This window comes from Oncorhynchus masou, chromosome 1 (genome assembly GCF_036934945.1).
Source record: "Oncorhynchus masou masou isolate Uvic2021 chromosome 1, UVic_Omas_1.1, whole genome shotgun sequence".
Classification (NCBI taxonomy): domain Eukaryota; kingdom Metazoa; phylum Chordata; class Actinopteri; order Salmoniformes; family Salmonidae; genus Oncorhynchus; species Oncorhynchus masou.
This window is the reverse complement of record NC_088212.1, coordinates 66,927,302-66,942,392: the sequence shown is the minus strand read 5'-3', so window position 1 is coordinate 66,942,392 and position 15,091 is coordinate 66,927,302. Positions and strand designations below refer to the sequence as shown.

Below are 15,091 nucleotides of genomic sequence, written 5' to 3'. Positions count from 1 at the left end.
TGAGGACGAGCCCACATGAATCTCTGCTTGGGAAATAAGTCACCTTCAGAGGTTAGTTTTGCAATGATCCATGGTGAGAGGGGGGTTTTGGTGAAGCCTCTTGACTGTGGACAGGGTCATATAGGGTACAGACCCTCCCCCCTATATTCATCATTTAATTGGAGGCCAAAGCTGGTGGTTCTGTGTATTTTGAAAAGGAAAAACGTGACTTGATACACTAGTAGTTAAACGCACCTGTGATATCTTTAGGATGATCTCAGATACCAGACCTAACAAAGTCTAGCTGGTTACGTTTCAAGATATTTTTGGCCCCATGGATCATGTTAAACATGAGTACGGTCTCCATCATCAGAAAATGTTTCTTCCATGTATACAGTATATCTTTCAGCACACCCTGGCCTCTACATAATGCACCAAACACAATGTTACAAAACCATGGGTCCTATTACACAATGACAGACAGGTTCAACATGTCTTGACAGAGTCATATGCATACTTCAGCCCCTATTCTAACTTACCTCTTATCAGTCTTACCTCTCATTAACGTCACCTGCTGTCACTGTCCCACATCTATGATCTCAATTCCTGTTAGCTCTGTGTTTGTGTTGCCGGGCGAGTGGGTGGGTGGCTGTTAGCTGGGTTGTGTTTAGTATTTTATTTATTTGGATCCCCATCAGCTTTCGCAGAAGCATCAGCTACTCTTCCTGGTGTCCACAAAAACACAACACATGACAAGTGACAAAACACTGATACACTGGTAGACAAGGACAGTCACACAAATGTAAAATAGGGCAATGGAAAACAAACATCTATGTTGTTCTTATTGGACCAACTTAGGTAGTGCCTCCCATTTTCACCCTACTGAACACCTTGTTCCTGTCTGTGTGTGTAGAGTCGGAGATCAGGCCGGGCAGGCTGCTGACATGGTGTCAGAAACAGACCGAGGGCTACAGGAACGTGAGCGTGACAGACCTGACCACCTCGTGGCAGAGTGGCCTGGCTCTCTGTGCCCTCATCCACCGGTTTAGATCCCACCTCATGTATGTAGAGCAAAACACTGCAACACACAACTACCCTGTAAACCACCACAGTAAGACTGGCCTCATGTACCATCCTGTAACTGTAAATGACCTCCATGTGTGAGACTTCTTCATGTCACACCCTGGCATGTAGCACTTCGTCATTGTAAGTCGATAGACTGGCTCCTCATAAAATGCCTCTATGGTATATTGTGTAATGGGGAATTTCTACATTAGGCTAACATTTACATCAAGATACCAGTAATAGCACAATTTCTTACACCCACACCGTAATATTGTCTCCTTCTGACGGTGTCTAATGTAAACTATGCCAGGCATGAAAGTATGTCAATGTATGTCCTGGTGTACTATCTAAACACAAGCCCCTGCCTCTCACTCACAGCCCATCTTTGTGTGAGAATAAATGAAAGTGGTGGGTGTGAATGACTTTTGAGATTCATCGAAGAGCCTTTTTCCCAATGTCAGTTCTCTCTCTCTCTCTCTCTCTCTCTCTCTCTCTCTCTCTCTCTCTCTCTCTGTTACTGATAGGTGTGATGAAACAGAGCACACAGGAGACACAACTGCTTTTAGAGAAACCCTATAGTATGTGAAAGGGAGTTTGGAAAGCATAACTATGTATTACATGTCGCACTCAGTATGTAGGGCAGTTTGTTATTTATGACTTCTTCTTTGTGGTAAAGGGAGGGCTACACTGCTAGTCTAGAACTGTTTCATAACTTCTATGTTGACACCAGCTTAGTCTTATAAAGCCTTCACCTAGTTACCCACACAACATTACAACAACATTGCGTGATATCATTTCAATCGGTTTCCCTCAGAGAGTTTGATTCGCTGAATGAGGAGGATTCGGCTAACAACCTCCAGCTGGCATGTGACCTGGCTGAGCGGGAGTTTGGGATCCGGCCCTTCACCACTGGGGTGGAGATGGCTGCTGGTCAGGAACCAGACAAGACCAGAATGGTCACCTACCTCTCCAAGTTCTACGAGCTGTTCCGTGGCACCCCCCTCCCCATCTCAGGTACACCTCACACCCCTCACCCCATCCCCCAGCAGACACGTGTGTCCTCAAGCCCCAGACTTCAGATATCACTCCTGCACACAGCCACACAGATTTGCACACACACACACACACACATACACACACACACACACACACACACCACACACACACACACACACACACACACACACACACACACACACACACACACACACACACACACACACACACACACACACACACACACACACACACACACACACACACACACACACACACACACACACACACACACACACACACACACACACAGTAGCAGCCCTTTAAATCATCAGGTCTTTTTTTAAAGGCTCCTTCCCATGTCAGAGTTATTTTTAAATGCAGCAGAAGCATTTGGCTCTGAACACTTCATTAGGAGGAGCAGACAGGGTGGAGAGGCATATAGTCCTACTGCTCTGCCCTGGCCACTGGCAGGTGTATGCTCCCCCTGTAGACACACACACTCACACACACATTCATGCTACACTTACATCACAACGGCTGCCACCAGACTCTCATTATTATTGCTAAATATCTGCACAATTTAAATACTAGCACCCCTATCCCCATTAATCATAATGAGTGTAAATATTGGACTATAAATTGTGTCTTCCTGTATTATACTTATGATAAAATGTTTATTCTATTTTACTGAGCCATTTACTTGATGTTCATATTCTTATCATTTCTTATTTCTTATTGTTGTTGCATTGTCAAGAAGGAACCTGCAAGTAAGCATTTAAATGGACTGTGTATACCATGTGTAGCCCGTACATACGACTAATAACAAAACCTGAAACTTCTCACTTTAACACCTTGGCATTGTCACCCTCGAAGGCCCTACCACTCCACTGTGTCCACTGTATTAAAAGCCCAGCCTCTCACTTTTTCTGTTTTCCCCGGAGCCATTTCTTTACATATCAAGCTGTCTCTGTCCTTAATGTAATTCATCCCTGACCCCTGCTTTCTTTCAGATAAGTTATGTCTTTCTAGAGACACTTTTGCCAGTGTGTAAGAGGGTATGAGATTTCATCTCGCTTCCTTTGAAAGGAGCTCTGCGTTGCACAACCTTATCAGTCACATTGTCTGGCATGAGAGGAATGCACATCTGCCCAGCACAGTGCAGGTTACCTTACAGATAGTTTCTGAGTCTAGGGTGCCTGGAGAGAAAACACTATACCTTACTCCAGTTTCTGGTCTGAGACGCCTAAGGTGAACAGAGCATATTATTGCCACAGGGACATCAGTTGTACAAGCTTTATGGTCTCTGCGAGGTCACATGATATGCCTCTCTCCACAGCAAAGCTGGTTTCCCACATGACGGAATGAGGATGTACTATTTAGCAATAATTGTATACATTCTTATGATCTGAAGTGAAGTGTTCCCACAAAAACAACTTTATTTATTAGGTGGCATTTCTCAGGAAAAGCAGATGGTCTTGCCCCATCTGGTTCTTTCCAGCACAATAATATTAGGTTTCTTTTAGACATAATGTAAAAAACAACAACATTGGCCATTGCTTTCATTTGGCATTCATGGCTGAGCTCCGTGGAATATATCATAACTTTTAATGCATTCGTGTTTCATTGCAGATTCTAGAGGGGCCGACGAAAACAGTGAAGACTATCCTTCAAAGGCAGTCAGAAGTATGAACAAAGTTCTGAACTTGGTACCAAGAAAAAGGGTACCAAAGGTAATCACACTCCTCTCTCAAAGGTGCCTGTCTGCCTTGATAACTACTGCAACTTGAGAGCCGTTTCAGCCTCCCTGTGTTATCATTTCAAAAGTCATTTCATTTGAATAAGTGGACGGTATTGGGGCCTTCCACAAGTTAAATGTATTCTTCTAGAGTGTTTTTGAGATGGGCTCTTTTTAATTAGTTCACTTTCATGTTGAATCTTTTTACCATTGAGTGCAGTCTGAAATATTTAGTCATATACTATGGCCTGTTTGTTTTCTTTCAGGATGAGAAGAAGCTAGAAGATACCGACCCAACGTACAAAAGGAGACGAAAAGTCTGCAGTTATTTGGAAGAGGTAGTTGTTATCATCAACTACAATTTCATAATGACATTCTAAGCGCACCAACGTCAAATACGACAAAATACCATTTATTTTGGCCCTGATGACTCAAGTCACTATTTCTCATGACAGGCAACCAACTTCTCCAGTCAGAGTGCGTCCTGTGTGGGTGAGGGGAGGGGGGTTAAGGAGAACAAGGTCCGCTCCATGGCCAGCCAACTCCTGTCCAAGTTTGAGGAGAGCAACCCCAGCTTCACCCTCCGGAGACAGGTCAGAACCACCAAGACATGTCCTCCATTCCCCCTCCTCAGGACTTTGTCAGTTTTGGACAGTGTCCTCCATAGCTTATACAGTACTGTAGTATGGTATAGTACCTGGCATGTTTGTTCTCAGATGCCTTATACCACAGTGTGCTGTAGAACAGAGGCATCACTACAGACACCCAGGTTCGATTCCAGGCTGTATCACAGCCGGCTGTGATTGGGAGTCCCATAGGGCTGTGCACAATTGGCCCAGCGTCGTCCGGGTTTGGCCGATGTAGGCCGTCATTGTAAATAAGAATTTGTTCTTAACTTATCTTGCAAGTCACTTTCTCTCTTTTCTTCCTTTTCTGTCTTTCTACTAACCTTTTTCCTTGGCTTTGTTTCTGGCTGACAAACCCCATCAGACTCAGTGTGATTGGGGTTCTGAGAGGGCCCCTCGGCCACGCTCCATGGACATGACTGAGACCCCACGCTTCACCAACCTCAGGCAGCAGACCCCACTCAACCCTCCCCCCAAGACACAGGTAGAGGACTGGAGCAGCCTGGTCAACATACTGTAATACACACGCATACCCATGCTAATACACTCTGCAGAACACACACTGTCACTCAGTTTTGGTATACACTCACTCACAAACCAGTCATCCTCTACCTGGAGTGAGAGTGTTTAATGCTCCCTGTGGGTTGGAAATGAAAAATAAACCCCCCAGTGAAGTAGATTCACACGATAAAGAAAAGCATGGGGCATAAATCTCCCTCCTATTCTCTCCAGCTGTTAAACTACTGGAGCCTGTTAGCTGCAATTGCTTCTTGTTTTTTCATCAAGCTTACCCTGAGTTGACGGAGAGCCATAGAACTGCAGCTCACATGTGCTGTGTGTTTCCAGTTTCCGTCTGCAACCTGTGCCAAATATGCAGCTGAGTGCATCGCTCGGCCCCCACCACAGCCTCCTCCCAAACCCAAGCTCTCTCCCCAGCTCCAAGCCCAGCTTCAGTCTCAGCACCAGCCCCAACCCCAGTTCCAGCCCCAACCTAAGCTCCAACCCCCATCCATCCCAAATCCCACCCTCAGGAAGGTCAGACAGGCTGATCAGACATGTGCTCAGACGCAACCTCAGACGCTTCCTCAAAAGCCAGAGAGCACAGAGTACCCTGTCTACTCTCCCTCCTGCCACTCAGCAGTCCTAGCCATGTCTAGAATGCTCCAACGCCTTCAGGAAGTGGAGGAAAAGATCACCCAGGTGACCTATTCCCCTCTCATTTCCTTTCCTTTCCTCTCCTTTCCTTTCCATCTGTCCGTTTCTCTTTGTCTGCGCTGTCTTTTTCTATTGTTATTGCCTCCTACTGTGTGATCATATAAGACATCCTTTTTAGGAAAAGGCTGAATACGAGTGTTGAGATAATCATTGTGATTATACATTTAGCATTGTATAGCACATAGTCGGCTGGTGAAGTCAACCCCTAATCATCCACACTGACCACAATGGCAAGAACAGACCCACAGCCCTGGCAGAGACAAAGAGGCACAGAGGCTGCTGACTGGCAAGTTTAGCCAGTGGGCTGACCTTGTAGCCTTGTTCTGTGCCAGTCCTGTGTGTCTGTCTGTCTCTGTCTGGGTCTCAGTCTGCTGTTCCAGGAGCACATGTCTAAGTGTGGAGTCATCTCTGCTGGTGTGTCAAATTAGTGTTAAAGAACTGCCACTCTACTCAACACAGCAACACTATTGTTCCCCACCACCCATTAAACAATGTGCCATCTAGCTCCTTCAGTGGGAAAGTAGGACCAAAGTCCACTTATCTTGCTTGATCATCACCTTTGACATTTTAGTAATTTGGCAGATGCTCTTATCCAGAGCGATTTACAATAAAGAGTGCATACATTTCATACATTTATTTGTACGTACATTATAACTGATTTGGGAGTTAATAATCTGCCTAATTCTGTTACTATTCAGACCCATTCATCAGACAGGGAGTATGTGGTACTGTGTTGCGGGTGCAGCTTTCTCTTTCTGATGCCTGTTCTTTGTCTCTGTGTCTCATGGTATGTGTCCTGCAGAAGAAAGCTCAGACCCAGAATGCTAGAGAGTTTCATAATAAAAGTATCAAGGAGAAAGCGGTCCACCTGAGAGCACTGTTCTCTGGGGATGTGACCTCTACGTCCCAGGTGACTATCTAACCACTGAACTCTGAACCCTCACCTCTCCCGTCCTTCAGTGTGTTTGTCGTGTTGCACTCTCGGTCTTGTTTGCCATTACTGCTGCTGCACAGAGTTCTTATAATCCTCCCTGTGTTGAAATTCAACATCCATAATCTCCAGAGGCATGACCTTTTTGGCGATGTCTTCATCAGCTGCTCAGAGTCTGTAGCAACAGAACACAGCTAGCGCAGGTGATTTCTGGTTATTGTAGGACACAGTGTTCTGTTATACAGATGTCGGATCTTAATTTGAGACAGTTTGCTAAAACAGGAAAATAATCCTGCAGCATCAGGAAATTTGAATTATTATGTGGATTATAATTAATGGCCATTTTTTTTGTTTTTTGTGTTGATACATTTTTCTTTAGGGCAAAGAAAGTCTGACATTTCAAAGTGGGAATTACAAACTTTAGAAACCTTTTTAAACCTTGAATATGCTACGCGTTTGCATTTCCTGCTGTGCAAGAAAATTCTCAGCAACAAAATAGTGATCAAATTAAGATCCTACATCTGTAATTTAAATCGCCTTTACTGTCAGTCAATATATGACTGTTTACGTTGTGGGTTTCAACAAGGCTTTTTTAAAACAATATAACCCCCTGTGAAAACACATCAGGCAGTTAGTTGTTTAAGCAGAAATCATTGTGATTCTATATTCCCACTGAGACAGACCTGCAGAAGAGAGGTCAGGCTGAAAACTAGGTAGCCTCCTCTCTCAGCTCTGTCTGTGATGGTAATTCGCCTACTCTGTGTGCTCAGAGACTCAGAGGGTTTCAGCATGGACACTGTTGAAAGGTTGCACTGGGTTCTCTGTGCTTCACTGAAAGAGGCTGCAATCATCAAGCAAGGTGTTTAGTGCTAGAGTAGTCATCATATTGCAATTTCCATTACAGGAAAAGGTATTTCCATGGTATTTTATCATCAAAAAAGAAACTGCTCACCTTCTTTAAATGAGTTTCCATCTCAGTGGAAACCAAGGTAAGCTGTTGTGTTGAGGCTCAGCAGGTTGGGGTTTAGTTAATACTATGATAGGAGAGTGCCACGGAATACCTTTGCTTAAAGCCTATCCCCCTGTGCACGCCAGTTCTCATTGTAACTTATATCTAATTATTAACACTCAAAGTTCTCCTTTAACAATCCTCTCCCTCTCTTTTCATTTGCAAATCTCCCCTGTCCCATTCCTCACCTAGCTTGATTCTGATAAACAGGCCATTCCCTCAGTCTGATCCCATCTTCCCTAACCCAAGTCCAGAAGTCACCTCATTATACCTTTACCCAGAAATCACCGTTTCTACCTTCTCACCTCCTCATCCCTATTCCTCATTCTCATCCTGTCTGCCCCAACCTCAGGTAAAAAATAACCACATCCATGTCTGTCTCACTGTCTTGTATGTGTTCCTACCACTGTGTGTCATCCTACAACCTTTGACCATTGAACATTTATCATGGCGAAATACACGTTTTATCTAAATCTGTCTGAATTTCCATTTCAATGGAATGCAGTGTCATGGAATACCAGGCATTTTAGGCTTGAGGCCCAACCCACTAAGCATGCAAACTCTAATTTAACTCCCATCTGATGCTCATAATATCTTCCTCTCTTTGACTTTCCCATTCCCACACTAGTCTGGATCTGCTAGACAGAGTTAGACCATTCCCTCACCTCACATCCTCCCTGCTCCCCATCCTAAAATCTCTTCATCAGTACTTTGTCCAGAAATCACCCTTTCTACATTTTCACCCCCTCATACATATTCTCCATCTTCCTCCTCTTCCTGTCTACTTCAACATCAGGTATAAATAACCACATCCATGTCTGTGTTTCAGCATGTCAAATCAAATCAAATTATGTTTGTCACATGCGCCGAATACAGTAGTAGACCTTAGGGTGAAATGCGTGCTGTGTCCCTATCATTGTGTGCTATGCTAAAACCTCTGTGATCATTCAATATTCATCATGCAGAGATATTACACATCTTTAATCTGTAGCACTATAACTGAGTTGACATGGAAATGGAATGTAGTGTTCTTGAGTGGAGACTAAGCAGGTTGGGGCTTGGTCAATAGGACGGTAGAGTGCCATTGAATGCCAGGTGCTGTAGCCCATCAAACTGAGCATGCCAACTATCATTTAACCTATCTGATTCTCAGTCTCTCTTTTAACAATCCTCTCCCTCTTTGACTTTCCATTCCTCTTTTTCCCATTCCCACCCTAGCCTGGATCTGCTGAACAGACCATTACCTCTCCTCCCATCCTCCCTGCTCCCACTCCTAAAGTCACTTCCCTCCTTTGTCCAGAAATCACCCTTTCTACCTTCTCACTCCCTCAAAACGTGTCTTCATCCTCATCCATTCTACTCCAACTCAAGGTGAAAACAAGCACATCCATTTCTCACCATCTGTCTGTCATCATGAAACCCATATCCCCTAATGTCAGAGCAGACATGATGCTATTATTTTGATGCACTAATCTATCCCTTATCTGTCACTGAACAGTTAAACTAAGTTTTCTTCTCTGTTTCCTCTAATTCCTTCATTCTTCATGGAAAACCAAAGACCAGTCAATCTGGTGCACTAGATATGCAGCTTTGTAAGAAAGAAATGCAAAGAGATCCCTTGAATGAGTCACATGTGGTGAGTGACTCTTGTGTGCCTCCAAACCATAGCACTATATATGGCCACATCATTTCTATATGCAGAGCCTGCTGCTTCTCAGAGAAACACAACATGAAGTGCTGTCTGTTTGATTTTAAACATGATGTAATCTGGTAAATTGTATATATTTTAGAAGTATATATTTGTTTAACTTTGAATCTAATTTGCTTGTAAATTACAGTTGTAGTTATTAACATCACAGTCATGTTGCTGTTTCAGTGTCACAGCAGTGGCTCCACATATATATCCCAACAACAATGCACTGCAATACTACAACCAAAGCCAGAACCTGGTTTTAACAACGTCAAACAGGTATTTTGCCCCCAGCGCCACATGCCTGCTAAAGTAACTTGAACTATTCTCTAAATCACAAAGGACACGTGTAGACACAAAGGTCTTGCATGCAAGAAGCATTTGAGATGTTTTTTTAGCTATCCTGGGGCCTCTCATGCAATGGTTGAATATATTTTTGTGGTGCTGCACTTTGTGGGTTAGACTGCCCCTCCCTGTCCACAGATTTCTGATCATTTTGAGCCAGCACCGTGCAGTCAGTGCAATCTGAAGCATCCAGACAGGCCCACCAGCTAACCATAATGAGAAAACATTCCCTCCTCTTCTGTGGTCATACTTTTGAACTGAGACTCTTATTTTGATGAAATAACTTTGCTAATTTCCCCAACCGTGGCCTTAGTCAGAGAACAAAGTAATCAAATCACTATCTATCTATCTATCTATCTATCTATCTATCTATCTATCTATCTATCTATCTATCTATCTATCTATCTATCTATCTGTCTATCTGTCTCTATCTATCTATCTATCTATCTATCTATCTATCTATCTATCTATCTATCTATCTATCTATCTATCTATCTATCTGTCTGTCTGTCTGTCTGTCTGTCTGTCTGTCTGTCTGTCTGTCTGTCTGTCTGTCTGTCTGTCTGTCTGTCTGTCTGTCTGTCTGTCTGTCTACGATGTGGACTATCATTCTGACCTTTATTCTTACTCTCTTTCTCCCTTCCTACCTCTCGTCCTCCCTGTCTTCCTCCTGTCTTTTCCTCCTTGCTGCATGTCAGAGGACGGTGGGGAAGGTGTCTCTGGCTATAGCAGCCAGGGCTGAGACGCTGGTCACCCTCTATGAGACTGACCACAGGCCTAAAGCCTCCTCCCCCTGTTCACCCCCAGCGCCTCTGTCTCCGGTAAGCATGTCTGGCTGAGCATGCAGCCACTCAGACTGTACCAGCCTTGAACAACAGCCCTTATCTTGGTGAAGAACATAGACTATGTCCCAGGCCCTGGCTCTGAGTCAGATGAAGAGTGATTGTGTAAAATAAGGATTGGGATGATTATTCTTTGCAGGACTCTATGACTCTTTATGCTTTGTGAACTAAAGGCCAAACTCGGCCATAAGGCCTTTTAGTGTCAAAGTTGTGGAATCTGACACAAGTGCATCACTCCCTTATTATCGTCATTTTCTGGTCTGACATCGTTTGTAGCACTGTCTGCCTCTCTGTTCTGTTTCCCAGGGTTCCTTGCGGAGGGAGTTCCCTGGGTCTGGTGACCAGTGTCACTCCTGTCAGAAGCGCGTGTACGTGGTGGAAAGGATCAGTGCTGAGGGACTTTATTTCCACAGGGAGTGCTTTCGCTGTGACACCTGTGGCTCCATCCTGCGCCAGGGAGGCCATGCCTTCGACTCTGAGCAGGGTATGTGTTTCCCAACACTAAGTTTTAGATGTTCGCTTGCTGTCAATCAATCAATCTATCAAATCAGCAGTTGTGACAAAGTGCTATACAGATACCAAGCCTAAAACCCTAAAGAGCAAGCAATGCAGATGTAGCGGCACGGTGGCTAGGAAAAACTCCCTAGAAAGGCAGGAGCCTAGGAAGAAACCTAGAGAGGAACCAGGCTCTGGGGGGTGGCCAGTACTCTTCTGTCTGTGCCGGGTAGAGATAATTAACTGTTTATGTGCCAATTTTTCTAAATCCTCCTTTGATCATGTTCAATTAGGCAAGTTGTACTGCAAGCTGCACTTCACACAACGTAAAAATGGAATGAACCATCGGAGGACATTCAATTCACATCTGGTAATTGTTCTGGATCATTCAATCATCCACTTGCCATTGTCATTTTGATGTTCATTTGTGGGACATCTTTGTGACTAAATGGGTGTTTCCCTCAGGGAGCCGGGGTTCAGGAGGGATCAGGGACACAGACTCCTGACTGTGACACAACAGAAGGACGGCAGAGCCAGTCACCAGGTACCATCAGCTCCCGCCTGAGGAAGTGCCTGAGCTGGCCCCTGAGTGTGACCCGGGCTGTGTGTGACTCCCCCCGCCTCCTGTCTCGCTGGGTGCATGGTACGGCCCAGGCTGCGGGCCTCCACTTTAGAGCCAATGTGCAGGACTATGTCTTCCTGTATGAGCTGCTGAGCCTGGGAGTGCCCCTGCTGTTCATGCTCCAGGAGGTGCTGCTGCAGATGTACTCTGAAACCGGGCCTGTCTCCCAGTCCATCCAGCCCCTACTGCTGTGGCTGGAGGAACACCTAGGCCATAGGCTCATGTAGAGGCCCACCAGGGAGGGAAGCCTAATCCTAACCCTAACCCTATCCCTAACCCTATCCCTATCCCTAACCCTATCCCTATCCCTAACCCTATCCCTATCCCTATCCCTAACCCTATCCCTATCCCTAACCCTATCCCTATCCCTATCCCTAACCCTATCCCTATCCCTAACCCTATCCCTATCCCTATCCCTAACCCTATCCCTATCCCTAACCCTATCCCTATCCCTAATCCTATCCCTAATCCTAACCCTAACCCTATCCCTAACCCTAACCCTAACCCTAACCCTATCCCTAACCCTATCCCTATCCCTAACCTTCATGCAATAGGGTCTGAAGCCTGGCCGAACATTAACTGGCGTATCTTGCATTTGTGCCATGTCATATGATGGCAAGCTACCGTTTGACCATGTGTACAAGCACCTTGATAATATTTTCTCACAGAATATGTAGCTGTCAGTGCATTAGATCTAGTCCTACACCAACCAAAGAACAAATAACATTTCCCAAGTGGTAGCTTGGACTGTGATACGTGCGATGTTTTCATGAACATGACAGTTTTCTTTATGATGAGGGGTAATGTGCTGTACATGGTTTCATGGTGGTCTAAATCATTTACGGTATGTTGTTGATATGACTGCTGAAATCATCCAATCTATATTGCTCTAGAGTTGAGTCTTTCAACAACTGGCTGTCAAAGTCGAGCCAGTTTTTACGTGGCTTAACTCAGGTAATGATAGATTTTTTTGCGTGGAAAAAGTAATCTAAATGAAAAGACTGACTTGAAGCACTTTAACTTGGGTAGCTGCCTTGACCTGTGGCTGATGCCTGATGAATGGTGTGGGAGTTAATGGCTGCCTAATGGCTGTCCAGGCCTTGGATAATGACTAGTGCTGACGCTGCACGTTTACTAAACCCTGCTGAACTCACAGGTCAGGGTCGGGGTCGGGTCGGGGGCCAACGTGGATCTGTGCTCGACAAGATTTTCTCATCTTTTTTTTCAATTTCAATATAGTTTGACACAAATTAAAATGTTCATGTTTTTATTGTAAGATCTCGTATGACACCGTGACCATAGTGTACTTTCGCAACACATTATGATAACTTTTATTACTTTAGTTTATGGCCCAGTGCCTCCAGTATTTTTGTGCATTGTCCGTTGTACTTAAAAAGGGGAAAAGGTTTCATGGACATGGGCTTTGGTTTACTACTCCAGTTCATGGACTGTTTAATGCTTACTCATTGCTGCCACCTGTTGGTGAAACAGATGCAAGGCCAAATTCTATTTACTGTTTGATCAGGTGGAATAAGAGACAATCTTCTAAAGAGTTGTTGTATGTTTGTAATAGAGGAGGTTTTTCTTCATTTTTATTATTTGTACAGGTCTATTTTACTTCAATATGTTTTTCAGAATGTTAAGAATATTGCTGAATTGAATAGTTCAGAAGGACTGAATCAGACATGATAACACAGGCTATGTTTGAATGCTGTGGTGTGTATGTGCTTGCCACTCATCTCACTGTTAATAACCATGTTAAGTATGATAGCAGGATCTCAGCTTTATTACCAATACAAATTCCAAAGATACAGTTGGTGCACTTTAAAAATGAGAAGTGTTTTCAGCCCTAACCAGAAGTTACATCATTCATGCAGTACACTGTACAGTGCTAAATTGCATGTTGTTGAATAGCACAATCTCATGTTATCTAACAATTGCAAAGTTTCTATGCATTGTAACTGGATTTAATCCTTCCTCTGATTTTTCTCTATATTCTAACCTACTATATTTCCTTCCTTTCATTTCTATTCTTGTTCACTTGGAAGTCTATTTTCAACTTTCTGATGATGGGCCTCCTGATTGGTTAGGAGACATGCCATTCTGAAGGTGATCACCTGCATGGTCACATGGTTTTGTGAATAATGTTTTGGAGTGAATGCTTTGTTAGATTAGTCCAATTACTGTCAGCATTTCCACACACAAGTAAAAAATGCTTCTAACCCTGTGTTTGAGCTACCGACAGCAGTTTTTAGCATAGGATTTTTCTATTTCGTCTGCATCCGCCGATATTAGATCCCAAAAACAATTCTTCTCACAAAAATGTCTAATCTACAAACTATTATGACCGTACTCTGAAAGGCTAAGACTCTCACAGACACGTAAATGTAATCTGGTCTGCTCTATGACGCTCATAAGCCAATCAAGAGTTGTCAGGAGGTAAGAGGTTCTTCTTAGTAGATCATAGGAAATCTCAGGACATAGTGTCTATAAACTCACATAGTTGCTGTCACAAACTCCATGCTCCACACAGTTGTCACTGACTAGTTGGATATTAATTTCCCACTAAGCAAACCATTTTTGAATTTACAATTGTAATTATTATATACTCATTTTTAATCAGCTTTTTTTGGGGCTGGACCTTGTTCTTTTATAGACATTTGTCAATAAAACTCATGAATACAACTGTTTATGTAAAATGTTATGTTCTACTTGTAGCCCTGGTTGTCCTGAAAATAAAATGGTAAAACACGTCAGTGAGGCTAAATATGTGGGATTCCCTGGAACCTATGAAGTTATTAAACTACTAATGTCTGTGTCCAGCACCCCCAACAGAACCATAACTACAGCACACACTTGTTATAGGTTGAAACACATCATAATACCATGATGTTCAAAGTCACATCTTCTAAGAGACTGTCTTTTCAGTGTCTGCATGCATAACAAGGAAACTGTGGTGTGTGGACTGCATTGGTCTTCCCGAGTGCATGTTGAACAATTGACAGACAGCTTTCTGTCATGTAAAGGCATGCCACTTTTTCTCCCATCTTTTGCCATCTTTTCTTTCTCTCTTCCAGACGCTGTCACCCAGGATAACTTTTTCTTGACCCACACAAACAAAGGGAATGAATCTCCCAACAGGTTCTTAGCTCATGTTGTCTTAAATGAATACATGGAACAATGTTTTATGGGACTTCAAATGCAGCCTGCTTTTCTCATGGAGATTCTGTGTTGCTTTATGTATGACCTAAAGCAACAAATGTAAATAAAGTGATTTGCCATCTTGATCCAGTTTACTGTCATTCTTTCATAATATCACAATGTTGTTCTCCCCATGGGTTGATATGGCACATAGAATAGTACACATAGGGGTAACATGTTTAAGTCGAGCCGTTCAGCATCACATAGTATACAGGCCCAGTACTCAAAGTAAATCCTAAACATGAACTCCTTTTACAGAGCATGTCCTATATTTAGTCTACTTACCATGTCTAGTCTCCTAAATTAAAATGTATGATTGGATGGGTTAAGTTCCTCT

The 15,091-nt window shown here is 43.6% G+C and overlaps 1 protein-coding gene across 6 annotated transcripts in view; it reads left to right on the top strand.

Moving 5' to 3' along the window:
• Positions 1-14,840, top strand: part of mical2a (microtubule associated monooxygenase, calponin and LIM domain containing 2a) — a 46,706-nt gene extending 31,866 nt beyond the window's left edge. Inside the window, exons 12-23 of one of the 6 annotated variants that reach the window (XM_064977833.1) lie at positions 893-1,040; positions 1,859-2,058; positions 3,673-3,773; positions 4,045-4,116; positions 4,234-4,371; positions 4,769-4,888; positions 5,251-5,604; positions 6,422-6,529; positions 10,293-10,415; positions 10,743-10,920; positions 11,225-11,301; positions 11,397-14,840. In XM_064977833.1, the coding sequence (XP_064833905.1) occupies positions 893-1,040; positions 1,859-2,058; positions 3,673-3,773; positions 4,045-4,116; positions 4,234-4,371; positions 4,769-4,888; positions 5,251-5,604; positions 6,422-6,529; positions 10,293-10,415; positions 10,743-10,920; positions 11,225-11,301; positions 11,397-11,780 (2,003 nt within the window). In that variant the 3' untranslated portion in view covers positions 11,781-14,840. The remainder of the gene's footprint in view (positions 1-892; positions 1,041-1,858; positions 2,059-3,672; positions 3,774-4,044; positions 4,117-4,233; positions 4,372-4,768; positions 4,889-5,250; positions 5,605-6,421; positions 6,530-10,292; positions 10,416-10,742; positions 10,921-11,224; positions 11,302-11,396) is intronic. The other 5 variants (XM_064977841.1, XM_064977851.1, XM_064977861.1 and 2 more) reach the window with 5 other exon arrangements.
• Positions 14,841-15,091: the final 251 nt, after the last annotated feature.